General features: G+C 39.3%; 1 protein-coding gene and 1 long non-coding RNA gene across 2 annotated transcripts; one reads left to right on the top strand and one right to left on the bottom strand.

Moving 5' to 3' along the window:
• Positions 1-2,059: 2,059 nt before the first annotated feature.
• LOC111946872 (uncharacterized) lies at positions 2,060-2,502 on the top strand. Its single transcript, XR_013653069.1, has 2 exons — positions 2,060-2,178; positions 2,262-2,502. It is a non-coding gene; the product is annotated as an uncharacterized LOC111946872 (long non-coding RNA).
• Positions 2,503-2,593: 91 nt separating this feature from the next.
• LOC110017554 (serine/threonine-protein kinase pim-2-like) lies at positions 2,594-8,538 on the bottom strand. The gene is made up of 9 exons (XM_023951971.2): positions 8,345-8,538; positions 7,203-7,433; positions 6,674-6,751; positions 6,466-6,560; positions 6,203-6,250; positions 5,887-6,108; positions 4,992-5,172; positions 4,747-4,917; positions 2,594-4,663 (listed from the first exon to the last, which is right to left on the bottom strand). Exons 1-6 carry the CDS (start codon positions 8,361-8,363, stop codon positions 5,893-5,895), a joined length of 687 nt encoding a protein of 228 aa, XP_023807739.2. The 5' UTR covers positions 8,364-8,538; the 3' UTR covers positions 2,594-4,663; positions 4,747-4,917; positions 4,992-5,172; positions 5,887-5,892.
• Between the last annotated feature and the right edge of the window lie 8,860 nt (positions 8,539-17,398).

The raw sequence follows: 17,398 nt of genomic DNA on the forward strand, positions 1-17,398 counted from the left end.
TGTTTGATCAGAAGGGCGCGCTGTTGTCTATAAATACAGATGAATCCCAAACAACGTTTCCCGACCAGTTCTGTTGTTTCCCGTGTATCGTAAGAATCTACGTCATGGCACCCGGTAAAAAACGTTCTGTGGCTTGGGATCATTTCAACTTGATTTCTCCAAATAAGGTAATACACTATTAACGTTATTTTATTAGTAGCCATTGCTGATTATGTCAGTTTTATAGGTATGTCTGTCAGTTGAAAGGAATCATTTTTATTCTTTCAATTTCTTTTTTAGGTGCAATGTTTGATTTGCAAACATGAATTTGCATTTAATGATAGTACATCCTCCATGATGCGACATCTCCGCTCCGTTCATTATGTTGAAACTCCGCAGTCGGCAAATCAAGCCTTCAATCCACCTTGTATTGGTAATAAGAATATATCCAACTAATGGCACACTAAGAACTGAAACAGATAGCTCAGTGGAAAAATCAGTGACATGTGAATGCTGAGGTTCTGGGTTTGAGGCTCAGCTTCTACAATTAATTTTTTTTTTTTTCTTCATATGTATATTTTGCAGTGTCAAAAAAGCAAGAACTTGATTCTGCATTGGTGGATATGATTGTAATGGATGCACAACCATTTTCAATTGTTGAAGACAAAGGCTTCAAGGTAAGGTGGCTAATATTATATAGCATTTACATTATTTATGTTTTTGTGTACATAATAAGCTGTATTTTATTTGTCACTATTAGGCTTTTGTCAACCTTTTGGACCCATCCTACATAATTCCTAATAGGAAGGCCTTGAGGACAATGGTGGAGGAGAAGTACAAAGCCAAAAAGGAGAAGGCTTTAGATGTGGTTAGCAGGGCCTCTGCTGTCAGCCTTACAGCAGATATGTGGACATCCATTAACATGGACGCTTACTTGGCTGTAACATGCCATTTTATCACCGAGGAGGTAGGTATCCCCTGCTTTGTGCAATGCTTTGGTTTATGTATCTCAGTTTGACTTTGTTCATTCTCGGTGGAGCTGGCCTCTGTGGTCTTGGGGGTTCTGAAGTTTCCCCAAACCCACACTGCAGCTCACTTGGCTGAGGCCAAAAATCTTCTCATGGAAGAATGGGGAATTAAAGGGAAGGTGCGAGCCAGATCAATAAAGTACAAGATCATTCATCAATATGGCCTCCCACTACCTAATATACATGATTTGTGAACATGTAATCTTTCTTCCAGGTGACAGGCCTTGTTACAGACTGTGCTCCCAACATGGTTGCATGTGCTAATACATTACTGCTTAATTTGGTGGTGAAAAAGTCCCTTGCCCAAACCCCTGAACTAGAGGATATCCGAAGTAAGGGGCGTAGGATTGTCGGTCTTTTTAAATCCAGCACCACAGCGAAGGAGAAGCTGTCAGAGATGCAGCGACAGCTGGCCAGGCCAGAGCACAAATTAATACAAGAGGTGAAACTTTTTTTTTTTTTTAAATCTAAGATTTTACATGTTTTTGCAGTTGTTTATTGTGTTACTTTCTTCTCTACTTTAAAATGTGCTTGCTGTCTTATCTTTGGTGGAAACAAGATGGAACAGCACATTTAATATGTTGGAAAGGCTGTTTAAGGAGAGAGAGCCACTGGGGGCAGCTCTGGCCACCCTCCATACAGACCTTCCTCCACTCACCTCAGAGGACTACCAGGCCATACACCACTGCTTGAGCATTCTTTCACCGTTTCAAGAGGCCACAGTTGAGCTTTCGACAGAAAAACGAGTGTCAGCATCCAAAGTCATTCCCATGGTCAAAATGCTGAAACATCTTTTCTCAAGCAGGTGTGGTCAGATCACACACCCACTTGGTGAAAAACTGGCCACTAACTTGAAGAACAATCTCCATGAGAGGTTTTCAGCTCTGGAGAAGGTCACTGCTCTGTCAATGGCAACCTTGTTGGACCCAAGGTTTAAAGAGCTGGGGTTCTGCAGCCAAGGCTCTGCCCACACGGCCATAGAGCGACTCACTAAAGAGTGTGCTGCAACAATGCAGGCGCAACTTCCAGAGGCACAGCCACAGTCGCCACCTAGAGAAGGTCCTTCAAGTCAGCAGGAAGATGGTGGTCTCTGGGCCCTGCTGGACAGGCATGTGGGGGTTCAACAACAGGTGACCAGCACAACTGCCAGTGCAACAGTGGAGGTTCAGAGGTACAGTAAAGATTAGAATCCTCATCATAACTTCTGCTCATTTTTAACTGGTGTATGACAATAGGCTATTAATTTACTTCTAGGTACTTAAAGGAACCCCACATCTCAAGGACTGAGGACCCACTGAGATACTGGGTTACCCACAAGGTTTTATACCCACATCTCTACAAGCTGGCAATGAAGTTTTTATGCACACCAGCTTCATCTGTGCCTTGTGAGAGGATCTTCTCCAAGGCTGGCGAAATCGTCAGCCAAAGACGAAACAGGCTGAAGCCCAGCACAGTGGAGAAAATTCTGTTTTTAAATAAAAATCTATAACATGTATCCCACCCAGTCATGTTAGACCCTGGTTCACAATCACTCATTCTCACTTTATACATGGCATTCACAATGTAACACAAGCACTTCTCACAAATCTTCAAACATTGTCTTTGTTTTATTTCCACACTGAAGTGTTACAAGGGCAAGGAACTTAGTGGAGTAGATGATATACGTCCTGTCTGCCACCAGATGCCGCTGTTCTGTGTGGTTTCGAAGCCCCAAATGCTTCATTCATTTTTCTGGCACATTTACACGAAGCCCCATGAGAGCTTCATGGGGCTTCGATTCCCATCCCTAGCTCACACATCCAAATAATCAGAATCAGGTGTCCTAATCACTTGGCCCGGCCACAGGTGTATAAAATAAAGGCACCCAGGGATGCAGGGATACAAACGTTTGTGAAAGAATGGACCACTCTGCTTCTGACCCACAGTAGGTTGTTGATTACATTTTTTTTACTAAAAATAATTTAAAAGTAAGACAGTATGCATGTAATGCACCGAAACTCCTGATACTCGGATAGAGAACATGAAACTGTTGTGCTCTACAGTTTAGTACCAGCTCACACAACAATAATCATAAGAACAAGCTTGACTGAAGTGAAAAATGCAAACCTGCTTTTCCAGTTTCTGCCTCATTATGGTTTTCCTCATGATTAATTCACAATGCCTGCTATATCGCATCATCTCTAGCTGCACAACAAAGATAAACAAAAAAGGCACAATTGGCTGAGTGTGAACGTTGTATAACTATTACACAACTTGTGGTAGATCTCAAAATTAATATATTTTAATATTTTACAACCTCCAATGGTGTTAAAATGTGAAATAAAAGTCACAGACGGAAAAGGCGAGCAGTTAGATGCAAAGTTATTTAAAGGTTGCATGATGGCACCAAGAATTGGAATAAAAGCCTTTATGCTCTGATTTTGCTTTTAAACAACAAAGGATCTACGTAGTATGAATCAGTTAAGCAAGAAAGGATTTATGGCCGCCCACATTTCTAGTGTAAACTTGGCAGAGAATCAACTGTGCAGAGTCCTTGTGAAATACGTCATAATAATGTCTGAAACTGAACTTCAAATAGTGAATGTAGTCTGCTTTTCCATTTCAGCAATCAACACAACAGGACTTTGACAAAGACCACAAGGGCATCTCATGTCGAGTTTACAACACTGAAGGCCACAGACACCAAAGCATTTACTTTAACGTTCGCATAAAATAAAAGAATATAACTTTTTTTTTGTTTTTGTTTGTTTTAATTGATCACTTGGAAATAGATTCATAAAAGGAGGTTATTCATGGGTGGTTAGGGAAAATGGTCTATGTATAGGATGTGATTTTCATTTAGGAGGGGGTAGAGCTTTGGGACTACAGCAGAAACATTCAATACTCCTTTTGTTTCTTTTCTGCTTTTTCTTTCATTTTCATAAATCTGTTCTCTTTTATTAGGATTAGCACTGATTGCATTTGATCTTGCCCCACAAAAAACATAACCTTGGAGCACTTTTCTGATTTTTCTGCACCATAGAGTGTACTGGATTATATGCCTGTCGTATTATCATCTTTGGGGTGTGCCCCACCCCAAAGGTCAGTTTGCCATTCTATTGTTAGGGTATTTAGAGACAGAAAACTATACACACACTCACATTCACTCAATTTGGAACCACTAATCTACCTATGGGAGGAAGCCAGAGTGCCTGAAAAAACTCCACACAGAAGTGACCCAGGTGGAATTTGAACCAGGGTCTTCTGATTTTGAGGTGAGTGTCAATCACTCTCACCTCAATCACATGCACCCGAGTTTCTTAAAATACAATGCAAAATTATGCAGGAACTTTTGGTGCAAAATGATGCATTCTGATTGTCTATGCTATGGTTTGCTTATAAACATATTAACAGGAAATATTTATGTTATTGGAACTTATATGCATGTTTGACAAATTATAATTTTAACTAAGTCTTAAGTCTGCAGTGGTAGAGCGGTCAATCCCCGATCGAAGATTGCAGGTTCCCGTTCTGCCCATCCATGTGTTGGCGCCAATGTTTGGGAGTGGAGCCCCCATCAGCTAAACTTTGGAGCCATGGATGGTGGAGGAGATCTTGCAGGTTGGGGCGCTGTTCTTCGGAAGTATTTAAACATGCTTGGAAAAAGTCTTGGCACTCTGGAGAAAGTAAAGTAAAGTAAAGTGAAGTAAAGATGAAGATGAGAGCCCAAGCATCCATGCAGAGACAGATTATTTCTTACCTTCTGACAGTTCATCGTCAATCACTTGATCCCCTTCGAGAAAATGTTTTGTTGAGAAATCGTTGCAGTAATGGAGGGTTTCATACAGAACTACTCCAAGCTGCCACACTATGGTTGATCCAGGACTACAAAAGCCTCTAAATGCTTCTGGGGGAGCATTTATGGGAGTTCCTGGCAAAAAAATAAACATTGGTCATATTCATGCTCATTTTCCATGTTTTTATTTGTAGATGCAGATCTTCTACCTGAAAATCCTCTAAGGATGGAATCCTTTTCTGCCATGCAGCTCACTCCAAAGTCTATAAGACGAGCTTGTGGTGTATTTGTGTGGGTTTGAATGAGGACATTATCAGTTTTGATGTCTTGATGGAAGATATTTCTGTCCTCAAGGTCTATAGCTGTGCGAATTAGCTGCTTCATTATGATCTGAAAGAGATAAAAAAGAAGTAATAAATAAGCTGAGGCAGCAAAGCGAAAGCCTCCTTCTAAAACAGCATTCACGCCGGCCTCGTAAAGATGCGTTCAGGTTCACTTCCAATGAAAAGTCTAGGTGAATGTGGGTTTTGAGTCGTCACCTTTAAAACTCTCGATATGCACTTTTTACGGCCGTTTTCAAGCTCCACGTACAAAACGCACGGCCATTGAACATGTGTTGCAAGTCAAACCAGGTTGAATTTTGATCAATCTGGAACTCGGATTTAGTTGTGAAGTATGGATGACATTCCCTCCAATTCACAAAAGTTTACATTTTGTGCCCAAATCGAGAGATTTGCACTGCCTTAACATTTTGCACCAAGCCTCTTCCAACTGTAGGTGGCAGACATGGGCTGGGAAATAGTGGATAAAGGAGAAGAAGCCCACCCCGGCTTGTCCAGTGTGAACACCATGGGCTAAATGCGTGTTCAAGAAGCCGCATTTAGCACGATCTTGACCACGCATCACATGCCCAGTGTATATGTAGCTTTAGAAGTACTCTTCTTTCTAATGTTTTGAACCTACTGGAAGCTGCTTTTGCTTCTGCATCGAACACTTAACTACTTTATGAAACAAGATTGCATTGAATAAACGTTTTAGCTTCAGGAAGTTTCTGCAGAAACAGACAGAACATCTCAAACCAACACAGACTGCACACGGGCCTACCTTGGCTTATTCTTCTTGTAGTTTGCCTCCTTTGCTACCAATGTAATGAAGTAGGTCCTCACAAGGGATTGGTCTCTCCATGACCAGGAGGATTTCTCCACCGATCTCATACCAGTCCAACAGGGCTACTGGCGCTGCTTTTCCGTCTGAATGAATGGATTCATCTTGCAACATTGACATTATGGCCACTTCAGTAGGAACCATTTTTCCATTGCCATCATCCTGAAGAATCAAAACAAAGAGAGCATGAGGAAGAGAAGCACAGAAACCCATTTAGAACAGAGATACTCAGAGGAATTTGGCTCAAGCAACTTACCGTTTTTTTATTTGGGATTTTACGTTTGAAAATGTGCTTGATGGGTACCTGCAAGACACAAACAAGAGCATTTCTGACTGTGAGATGGCTGACAGGAGACGAACTGGGATCATTTCCCCTCCATCAAAATCTATTTTAATTTAGTCCATTTAAACCACAAACATCAACAGTCTGATTATAAATTAATATACCCAAGTACTTTTCTCATGCTTTCATATAAAAGTCTGTAGCTCATTTACTGTAGCTGCATACGAAACACTTACTGGTAGATTGTCAGATTTGCGAAAGCCACTGTATATGGATCCATAACCTCCTGAAGCAAAGTAATCCTCTTCCACATATTTGGTTTCAAATTTATCTGAACACAAAAAAAACAGAAATGCAATTTTAGTTCATTCATTATTGAAAATGATATTATAAAACATAAAGTAACAGTATATTCAAATGGAAAATTGCATGAAATCATCAGACCTTTATCGGTAATGAAGTCGTCCCTCTCAGTTATCGCTGAGGAGGATGAAATTTGTTTGGCGTCACTGGAACTGGAATCTGAAAATGACAAAAAAAGGGTTTTCTTATTTCAGAGCTTTTCTTTTTGTACACCTCTACTCTCCCTTTGTGCTAAAACTTAGAGGCAAAACTGTATTTAAGTGTTTTTTAAATATGTATTTTTAAAACAAATGGGCTGAGCATATTAAGAAGCAACCTTAGGAAAGTTGAACCACAGACGGTTGTTTTGATTGTAACAACTAAAACATTTTTAGGTTCAGTACAGTTGGAATTAGTGTGAGTGTTTAGAAAATGTAAAATATGTTGATGAAAAAAGGAGACATTCATTTGGTTGCAGTGTTTGCAGTTAAAGCAGACTTAAAAACATCGTTTTTACGTTTTGAGATAGTCCGAGAGGAGTATGTCCTTAATTTGTTATGACAGTTTTATTTTTGACTTTTTTTTTTCTTGTCCCTCGAGAAAACCATGGGGTCTGTGTCAGCTTATTTACCTTTTGGAGGAGTTTTCATCTTCTTTGACTCTATTGTTTCTTCTTCCTCTTTGTCTTCCTGTCTTTTTCTCTTTAGTGTTTTCACTGGGGTGCTGGTAGATGGTCGCTCAGATTCAGAAGACTCAATTGGTTCCTGGTTTATATGTTCATTCTTCTGTTTCTTCTTTCTAGGTAAAGGCTGCCTCTCAACATTTTTGGTTTGTCCATCATCTGCCATGCTAGTGCTAGACTCTGAAAATGAAAAAAAAAACAACAACAAAAAAACAGCTTAATTACTATAGAATATTTCTTTTATATCTTCACCGTTTATACTGCTCGAGCTCACATAAAGTATGCCAATGTGTTGGGGGCTTTTATTTAAAAAGCTATATGAGTTGAGATGTTATCACAAGAACACAAAAACCAAACTTTAGCATTTTTATGAAGCAAACATGTAACTAAAAGTTTTGCCGGGACTCTCATTTACCAGTATATTTTTGTTTTTCCATGGCAGAATCTTTGTCCGTGATCGTTCGCTGTTTATTACACAAAAACTAGAGTAGATAGGAAAACCTTTCCCCAGTCTCAAAATACATGCTTCACTTTAGAGGTCAAAGAATGTTATGGCTTAACCGTGTAGCTTAGCAACTTATAAAATGGGAATCTCTGATATCAGTGATGTCACAGTCTGTTGCTAAGTTACACAGCATATGACTTTGGCTACCTTTTAGTGTTTAAGTTTAAATTGACATCTTCTGAAAAGCACTTCAGTGTAAAACCTTTTCGAAAAAGTGATTTTATAACATATGTACTGTTGTGAAATGTACGTTACAGGTTTGGATGATTGTAAACCAGTGTCTTGGACAGTTGATTGCTGTCATGAGCTTTGAGGCCCACAAACCTGCTCCTACGTCTTACAAAGCAGACTTAAAAATACCAGCAACTCAACTTTTGAGATGGTCTGGGAGGAGTGTGACGATCTGGTAATTTTTGATTTGTCGTGCTAGTCTTCTTTTTTAAATTTTCTGACTTTTATTTTGTTTTTGTAGCACTGTACTGTCAAATTATTAAAGACATGTCCTTTAAAAATAAATTAGAATTGGACCTATTCTGTTCAGCCTACAGGTTGTCGGATTGTTTGGGGTCTGTGTCAGCTCATTTACCTTTCAGTGAAGTTTTCATCTTCTTTGGCTTTATTATTTCTTCTTCCTCTTTGTCTTCCTGTCTTTTTTTCTTGAGTTTTCTCACTGGGGTGTTGCCTTCGGTGCTGGTAGATGGTTTTGTAGGCTCAGATTCAGGAGTCTCAATTGGCCCAGGGAACGTCACTTTTTCTTTTTAGGACTGGTCTTCCTCTCGACTTGTTGGGAGAAGCAGGATGAGTTAAAATATTATCATAGCAACACAAAAACCAAACTTTAGCATTTTTACGAAGCAAACGTGTGACTAAAAGTTTTGCCGGGACTCTCATTTACCAGTATATTTTGGATTCTCCATGGCAGAATCTTTGCCTGTGATCGTTTGCTGTTTATAACACAAAAACTTGAGAAAAATCGGAAAATCTTTCCCTAGTCTCAAAATACGTGCTTCACTCTAGAGCTCGAAGGATGTTATGGCTTAACCGTGTTGCTAAGCAACTTATAAAATGGGGCTCTCTGATATCAGTGATGTCACAGTCTGTTGCTTAGTTGCTTAGCATGTGACTTTTGCATTAGTTTACTTTTTGGTGTTTACATATGAATCGATACAATCTGAAAAATACTAAAACATTTGTGAAAATGTGATTTTTACAACATATGTACTGTATTTTTCAGACCCAGGGGTCCAACAAATTATATTGTGCATAAAGCATAAAAGCTGTTATGAACTTCATTTGACTACACTACCCATAATGCCAAGAGGAACTAAGCGGCAGGGGATTGGTCAGAGTGGTTGATAGGAAGCTTTTTTTGTGAACTGACTTAATTGTATATTTTCTTTATTAAAAATGAGTCCATTGAATACTGTAGTTTATTTCCAGCTGCAAAGTTTTAAATGTCCTAGAATGCTTGAATGCATCACCCAGTCCACCAAACCCCTCATATGGGGGAACTGCTTTTAACAGCCAATCAGAGGTAGTGGCTGTTCAGCTAGGCCCTGGGCACGTTTTTTTGAGTCTTTTCACTTTAACCATGGAAACAAGCTCTTGCTGTTCTAGCAGAGCAAGCTGTGGAAGACCAGAGAGGCGTCACTATCGGGGTGTTAACTTTTAACATCTCAGCGGTCATTTTGAGAGAATCAACATCATGGTGAAGAAACGTGTTCCTGGAGCTGTGATGCTGCACTGTAAACCCGAACACAATTATTTTAAGTTGATTAACTTAAAAGTCAGATTTTTCCATAACATAAAAAAATTCCGGGGCTATCCCAAATTCAAATACATTATATTTAACAAAATAAACATTTTCGAGTAAAATCTGCGAGTATGTGCAGCAGCGAACTTTTTAATCCACCTGTTTGAAAAAACAAAATGCAATACTTAATTGTAGAAATTACACCTAAATTATGTTTTTAAGTTTAATTACCTTAACTTAAACATTTTATTTTAAACTGAAAATGATTAGTTACAAATACTCAAAACAGGGAATGTGTTACGCAAACTTTATATGATTGAGTTAGTAGAGCTTTTTTGAAAACTTTGAGTATTAGCTACTCATTATATTTAATTACTTTGAACGTTCGGGTTTACAGTGTGCTAATACATTAATACTACAATAAGATAAAGTATTAGATGCTATGAGGGTGAGCTGAGGGGAATACTGGTGCTGCATACCAATATGTGCTTTCATGCTGTTACATCCCACCCCAAGGGAGGGAGAATATAGGTAATATAAAGAAAATAAAGTTAAGCCGGTAAGGGTTTAGGACTTTTAGTGCAGCCGTTTATTTGATTGACAGCTGCAAAGGTGAAAGAAGGTCACAAACTTAAATGCTCAGGCACTTAGGCAATAAATAACAAAACCAAAGTGGGACTTAATGTCATGTGCGGGAGACTCGAGAGCCGGTAGGACCCATGCGCAGAGACGGGAGGCAAACGGGTTCAAGGGCAAGGGGTTTAATTATAACAAATGCGCTGCAGAGCAGGATGACAAAACAAAAACTCACTGTGGCAGGGCATGAAACATGGCATGAACGGACGAAGACACATGAAGACGTTAAACACACGACCAGAAGTTAATGGACCAGCACAGGAGGAAGGCAGAGACAGAACTTATAAACAGACAGGGCAGACAAGACACAGGTGAACACAATCAGGGCAGATGGGGACCAAAGGAAGTAAAACTCAAGAAACAAGACAAGACAGGAAACCTTTCAAAATAAAACAGGAAACAGAACTTAACCATGACAGAACAAGACAGAAAGCAAAAACCAATACAAAAGAAACTCAAACCATGACACTTAAACTAGAGGGATGTCACCAAGACACTAAACATAACCGAAAACAAAGATCACAGGCAGAGGGAAAACCAGGCCGTTTTCACAGGCTTCTAATGCCAAGTCCAAAAGCAGGGGCAAGCTGATGAAACAGATTCCTCCCAGGAAGTCAGCAGCCACTGGAACAGGGGTTGCTTGAGGCTTTTATGCTTCCCGCCCAGCCTGGTGATTGGAGGAGGGAAGGAGGGCGCAATCATCTCCTGCAGGAGGTGAAGTCAGGTGGTGTGGTGGAGGCTTCTGCAAAGGACTCACACAAACACACACACACACACGCACATATACACACCAGAAGGCCTGTGCCCATTACACATGCCGATGTATGATTTCACTATTGGGAAACTTTGTGTTATTTTGCTGTTGCTTTTTGAAAGAAAGGTAATGAAGCACATCAATGTTGTTTAGTTTGTCTTTATTTTGTAAATGCATCTTCCTGGAAGTAATTCAGAGAATGTGTGAGGCTTTTTAGGATCTGATCTTGAAGGTTCAGCCAAAAATGAACCAGATTGAAATCCCACTCCAATTATCTTTTAAGCTATTTTCAAAAAATTCATCAGAGATTCACCTTTGAGCTGTGGGCGGGACTGTTGCTGTGAAGTAAGCCTGCCTCAGCTTCCCATTACCCATTAATATACACACTCTCCCGCAGAGCAGGGCAATATGGCTTTCATTCCAAATTCGATTTTTAATTTGAACTGATCTTGGTAACACTTTATATTAAGATTCCTTAACAAGCTTTGTTAACGCATTAAAAAGCATTATAATAGACTTTTTAGAGTGTTCATTCATTCATTTCTATTCCGTTTATCCCTTTCGGGGTCACGGGGCTGCCTGAGCCTATCCCGCCCACTTCAAAAACTCAATCAAAGATGGGTGGGGCTTTTTTTGTCACCTGTGTGAAAACTTAGAGAAAGTCTAAGAGGCCATTCAATTGGCTGAAAGCGAGCACGTCTGTTTTGCTGATGAGTTTGATTGACAGATTCGATTTGCTCCATCCACCGGCGCAACGGGGACGAAGTGCTCCTCCTTGAAGCTGCCCTGGCCAGAGGTGTCGGAGTAGATAGGAAGGGGAGACAAGGAGCGCGCGGGGCGGGAGCGGAGCGCAGAGGCGTCCGCGGAGTGCAGAGGCTTCTGAATTCTGACGCGCGCGTATCGCGCTGAGGCGCGCGCTTTTCAGTCGCCGCTGCTTTATTTTACCGTTGTGTTTTTCTAACCAGTCCTGTTACTCCCATAACGCTGCTGCGACACAAGCGGAAGGAGAGCTTTTCCCGTTCACCCCTCCATGCACTGCTGCTACTTGCTAATTCTTAAACACGTACAACAGAATGGCGAGCCGGGCGTTGGCCCCGCCTTTAGCCCCTAAGACTCATGGGAAATGTGGAATCGCGGATGTAAATTTCCTCATCATAACTGAGGTATGTAATGTTGATTATATGGTTACTGTTTGTAATTTTAGGTTAGATACCTAGATTGTCAACAAGTAAAAAAAAAAATGAAATAAAAACACCATAACTGAGGGACTTGTGAACAGAATATAGGTCCATGCTGTTTGACAGATGTCGATACACTCAAATACGTGACCCATAGGCAAAACTGGCACCACCCACAATGTGCTAATAAATTGCACTCACTCTGGGATGCTGGGCGTGATATGTCAGGATGACAATATCGGCTAACACATGCGCGGCTTGTACTCTGACGCGGCTTGTGTATGTATAAACGCAGTCAAACACGTGAATATGGATGGGTGCGGCTTGTAATCGGGTGCGCTTTGTAGTCCGGAATTTACGGTAGTTAACCTGCCCATCTTTGATTCTGTACCGGTCTGTCATTAGCGTGTTAGCTTCAGCATGGCTCCTGTAGGTTTATTGCCTTCGGTCATCAAAAATTACTGGGTTTTGCAACTTTCCAGTGGACTTGGAAGCAATTGCAACAGTGGATCAATGCAGTTTGCATTGAATCCAGCGAACAGTGTCTCCTGGTGATGGGATTTGATGAATGTTTCACTCAGGATAGATGCCAATACTATTGGCATCTATCCTGAGTGAAACATTCATTGCAACTATATATAGTATTAGCAATACTATATATAATTATTAGCTATGATGCTAGTGGTGTCATCCAACACCGGTCCCTGGTTTATTTTTTTATTTTATTTTTTTGTTTTTTTAATTTGTCTAAAAAACATTTTTATATTTCTTTTACAGAAATGTTTTTGTATATTTTGTTTATTTTAATGTTATAAAGGTCTTTTTACAGGCTTTATGCTTTGTGATTGTTTGTGGTAAAAACGTTCCTCACTTTAGTTGAGGTGCTGCAAAACAATTAATAAACGAAGTTAATTATTACATTTGTTAAGCTCGTAAACAGTTTAGTAATATGGACTTATAGTCTGACTTGATATGTTATTGAATCTTATTAACACTTTCAGGTATTTGCAAGACATCTATAATGCTAATAAATTTCTTACTAGCATCTTAGAAATTAATAAAGCCTATTAATTTGTGAAGTTAGTTAAACAAACTTATAAGCTTATGAACTCTTAGGCTTGTGTGAGGCATCTATAATGCTAATAAATGTCTTACAAGAACCCCAAACAATAATACTTCTTAATTTGTTAACAAAGGTTGTTAATAAATCTTATTAAGCTTATTAACACTGACAAATTTGCAAGGCATCTGTAATGCCAATCAATGTATCATTAGCATCTTTTAAACATCCTAATAATAATGCTTGTACATGTGTTAACTAAGTAATTTAATAAACCTTATTAGACTTATTTTACTAATGAATGTTTTACTAACACCCTAAAAATTCTATTATAATGCTTGTTAATGTGTTAACAAATGTTGTTAAGGAATCTTAATATAAAGTGTTACCAAAAAATCACATGCTTCCATGTTTCATACAAATCATTCCTCCACCTGCGGAAGTCAATTCATTCGCCATTTTTCTGTCACCATGTTGGAACTATATGTCCTCTGTAAGCCATGATTGGTCCCTGTTGGTCTGAGTCTACATTTCCATGGCAACCACTCCATCTATTCAAGAATGAGCATGTTAGAAGGCCACACACACTTCACTGAAACCAGGCTAGGGAGGATCTGTCAAACGCTTTGAATGTTTGACACGAGGCCGCCTAAATTTAGTGAGGAATCTAATTGGTCAGTTTATAACCTGAATAACTTGTGCCACACCAAAAAAAATCATTAAAAATTAGGATTAGCAAGAACCGGTCAATAAAAGGTGTCAGAGCAAGAATGGTATTTCTGACAAACATAATAAAAGTCTACTGGATTTTAGTTTTTTGGGACCAGTGGGTACTTCCTATTTGGAACAAGAGGGGGTGAGATTACTTAGTCCAGTTCTCATTTACTGTCAATGGTGTATAAGCCTATGGGTGAATGGGGCTGTGACTGTAAACCGCTTTGGGCCTCCAAGGAAGCTAGTAAAGCGCAAATATCAGTATTTGCCAATTACCATTGAGCAAAGTTACTGTTTTTCATGTAATCTTTAGTTTTTTCTTTCTCTTTTGCTGCTGTCTCCTTCACTTTGAACCTTCATGCTGTTAACATTTGACATCCAAGAAAGAAAAACCTGTTTATTTTATCACATGATCCTTGAACGTTGTCTGAAACCAGGCCGTCCGTCGGCTGAGCCAGCGTATCTGTAGCAGCTTCTTCTTTAACAGTGATCTGATTTTAGTTTTCCTCCTTGCTTCCTTGCTTTCTGAGTCTTGAGGTCAGATCTTAATCTTTTTTGCGATTTCTCCAGTTTCTTCCTTCATATTTCTTCATTTTCCCTTCTTTGAAGTAAACCTTTCCATCATCGGAGGTGATCGTCTTTTGGTCTTCACAGTTTCTTTTGCTACCCTTTGTGAAGCAAAGAAGTGTAATTTTACTCTGGGAGTTCTCTCTTTTTCTCAGCGACTCCTTTTGAAAACTTGTCTTTCTGGTGCAGCTCTTTTTTTCGACATCCTGTAATTTTCTGTCCTAAAAGATTGAAGTCTTTCTTGGAAACCCTTGCCCATCAGGTTGAACCTCTTGGATCCCTAAGTGATAGACATTGGTAAATCCTGCCACACCATTTTTCTTACATGATGAAGTACTACAGTAACTGTACTGGGGACGACTCCTGGTTTTGGTGAAACTGCATCATAAATCAGGTCTAACTGTAGTCTCATATTATACCACAAACTTACAACTTAGAATTACTGTTAAATGGGTTACAGTGGTCTAATTTTTCAAAGTTTGAGATTATTTCATGACACTGACTGTGGATGACTAACTTCAAAGGATTGCTGGATTTGTTATGTAATTTCTTTTGACCATTCAAACATTAATGAAAGAGCTGTACAGCAGTCTGAGGAGGAGCAATAAGTCGACCTTGGTTTTTGTAAGTTTCTATTTTTTCCCCACCCATTACAATATACATGGACATGGTAACCATGAAGTTTCGACTGTGCGCCTCAAACCTTTTAAAATGGACCCACATTTCCATTCAACTCATTCAGCAGACACTTTTATCCAAACCCACTCAAGAAAGGTTTACAGCAAGTAAAATCAATGTCAGCATCACACATTCAAAGTTAAGTGCCTTTGGAAAAGGGCTTTTGCTTCAAGACATGTCAAGTGTCTAATGGGAGGGGGGTTGGGAATTTGTGTAAGAGGTCAGTCAATTTCCTTTAATGCACAAGGATTTTGAGGCGTAATCTAAAAGGTGCTGTTAGATCAGACTAGACAAATTCGTATTGCTAGGATGTGGCAGATCTCAGGAAGTCAGTAGTTGTTGTTAAAAACCATCAAATTTCTTGAAGATGATCGCTTAAACCACTTACAATAAAAAAAATGTTTCTCTCTTGGCTGTGAACGAGACTAAATCAGATTTGGTTACCTTTTTTACGCCGTATGTCGCAAATTTACAAGATAGCGTTTAATCCAGGACTCCAGTTCATCTGGTGTCACCTAGGATGGAAAAAACACTGAAGAATATTCCAAAAATAACCTGTGATTGGTGAAATCTGCATTCTAGATGTGTTAAGGTTGTAAAGCTCCTCACTCCACACTTATTTGGGAAGTTGTTGACCCCGACCACAGATGTCATCTAGTGACATAGAGAATACTTGACAGAAGAAATTATTCATTCTTGCATATTTTCACCACCAGTGGGACCACTCAGTGCTGCATTCTGTCATGCCAGTAAAACCCCTAAACATTGCCTTATGTTCACATAGATTTAAACTGTGATTTATTGCATTTAAGCTCCTGAAACATCGACTTGAATTTAAAACAATTTGGGCAACACCTTAAGTTATAGGAGGAGATTCCATGACCAAGACAAGGGCAGTTTCTGAATACAGATGGTGTGACATTTACAATTTGCTTTTTCATTTTTATCTGCAAGTATAAATGTTATCATTTATACTATATCATTTATTGTTATCTTAGTTTGCAATTGTCTGACACTCGCTCAATTATTCGTTTCTCTTCTAAAAGTACATGTTAGGCCTCAAAATGAACCCAATTGTGTAGTGCTTTTTCATTTAGACTTTATAATTACCTCTTCATTACAATTTTCAGGAAACAATTAAAAGATGATGGAGAACAATTCGCAGCTCTGCTCGTGATAATATGACTGTATGGGATACATTGCTCTTTCTCACGTTAGATGTGGAAAATGTATTGCAAAAGAGAGTTAAACAAGAGAAAACCAAGAGTAGGATGACATATGACCTTCAGTTAGTCTTCCCTCTTTGACATTTTTAGTGCAGACATTTTTGTAAAATTCAGATTTATCCTTTTTTTTTTTTTTTTACGCCATCCGCAAAGATGACATTTTGACTGTGAGATTGCCACATATTTTTAAATGTGCTAAAACTAAAAATGCACATACGCAACAAGTGCTCCGCTTTCCTCTAAATGTCAGTGACGGTGAAGGCATGCCCACAATAGCTTCTGCCGTTTAACTCTAATGTGATCAGATCAGATTGGAGCAACGCTCCTCTCGACAGTATGGAACCTCCCCATTAAAACACAGCTTGTGGCAAATGTCAGCAAGTGGTGGCGGGTGAAAGATGAGCGCAATAACGGAAAAGAAACACATCACGTTGCATCAGCAACTAAAGCTGCTGGGGTGTGGACCGGAGCGATACGTCTTCGGATAAAAAAGGTTGATGGTGACGTTGTTTTACAGACTTTCTCCGATGAGTCGTAGACTATGGACCTTTTCTACAGAAAATTATGTTTGCACAAAAGATTACAGCTGGGGGCGTGACAGAAGCATTATTTGGGTTGAGGTCATGGAGAATTACTGTTATAAGTCATGTGGCCTTTAGGCTTTACTTGCAACAAAGTGTTTGAGCTGCCTATTCCCAGGTTCTGCAGTCAAACCCACAGCAAAAATGTATTTTTAGAGGAAATCAGGTGCATACGGATAGGCGTCTGATTTCATTATTACTATATCGAGTTTTGCACCAAGGGATGATTATAAATGATTAATTTTGGTAGTAGACTTTGTCTTTTTTCTACATCAGACACTAAATCACAAAGGAAGTACAGCAAAGAAAGGTGCTGATTAATTCAAACAATAATTCTCCTTACAACAAGCCTCCAGGTCAGCTTTAAATGGGCCTATTGTTCAACTGAAATTCATTCTCACGAAACACAATTGTCTTTTCATGCCTGCGTTCTTGTCAGTGAGTCACCAATTAATTTAGTGGATTGTGGCTCGCTGGCCAATCACAGTTAGTT

The sequence above is a fragment of the Oryzias latipes genome, chromosome 22, assembly GCF_053564925.1.
Source record: "Oryzias latipes strain Hd-rR chromosome 22, Olatipes_Hd-rR_3.1".
Classification (NCBI taxonomy): domain Eukaryota; kingdom Metazoa; phylum Chordata; class Actinopteri; order Beloniformes; family Adrianichthyidae; genus Oryzias; species Oryzias latipes.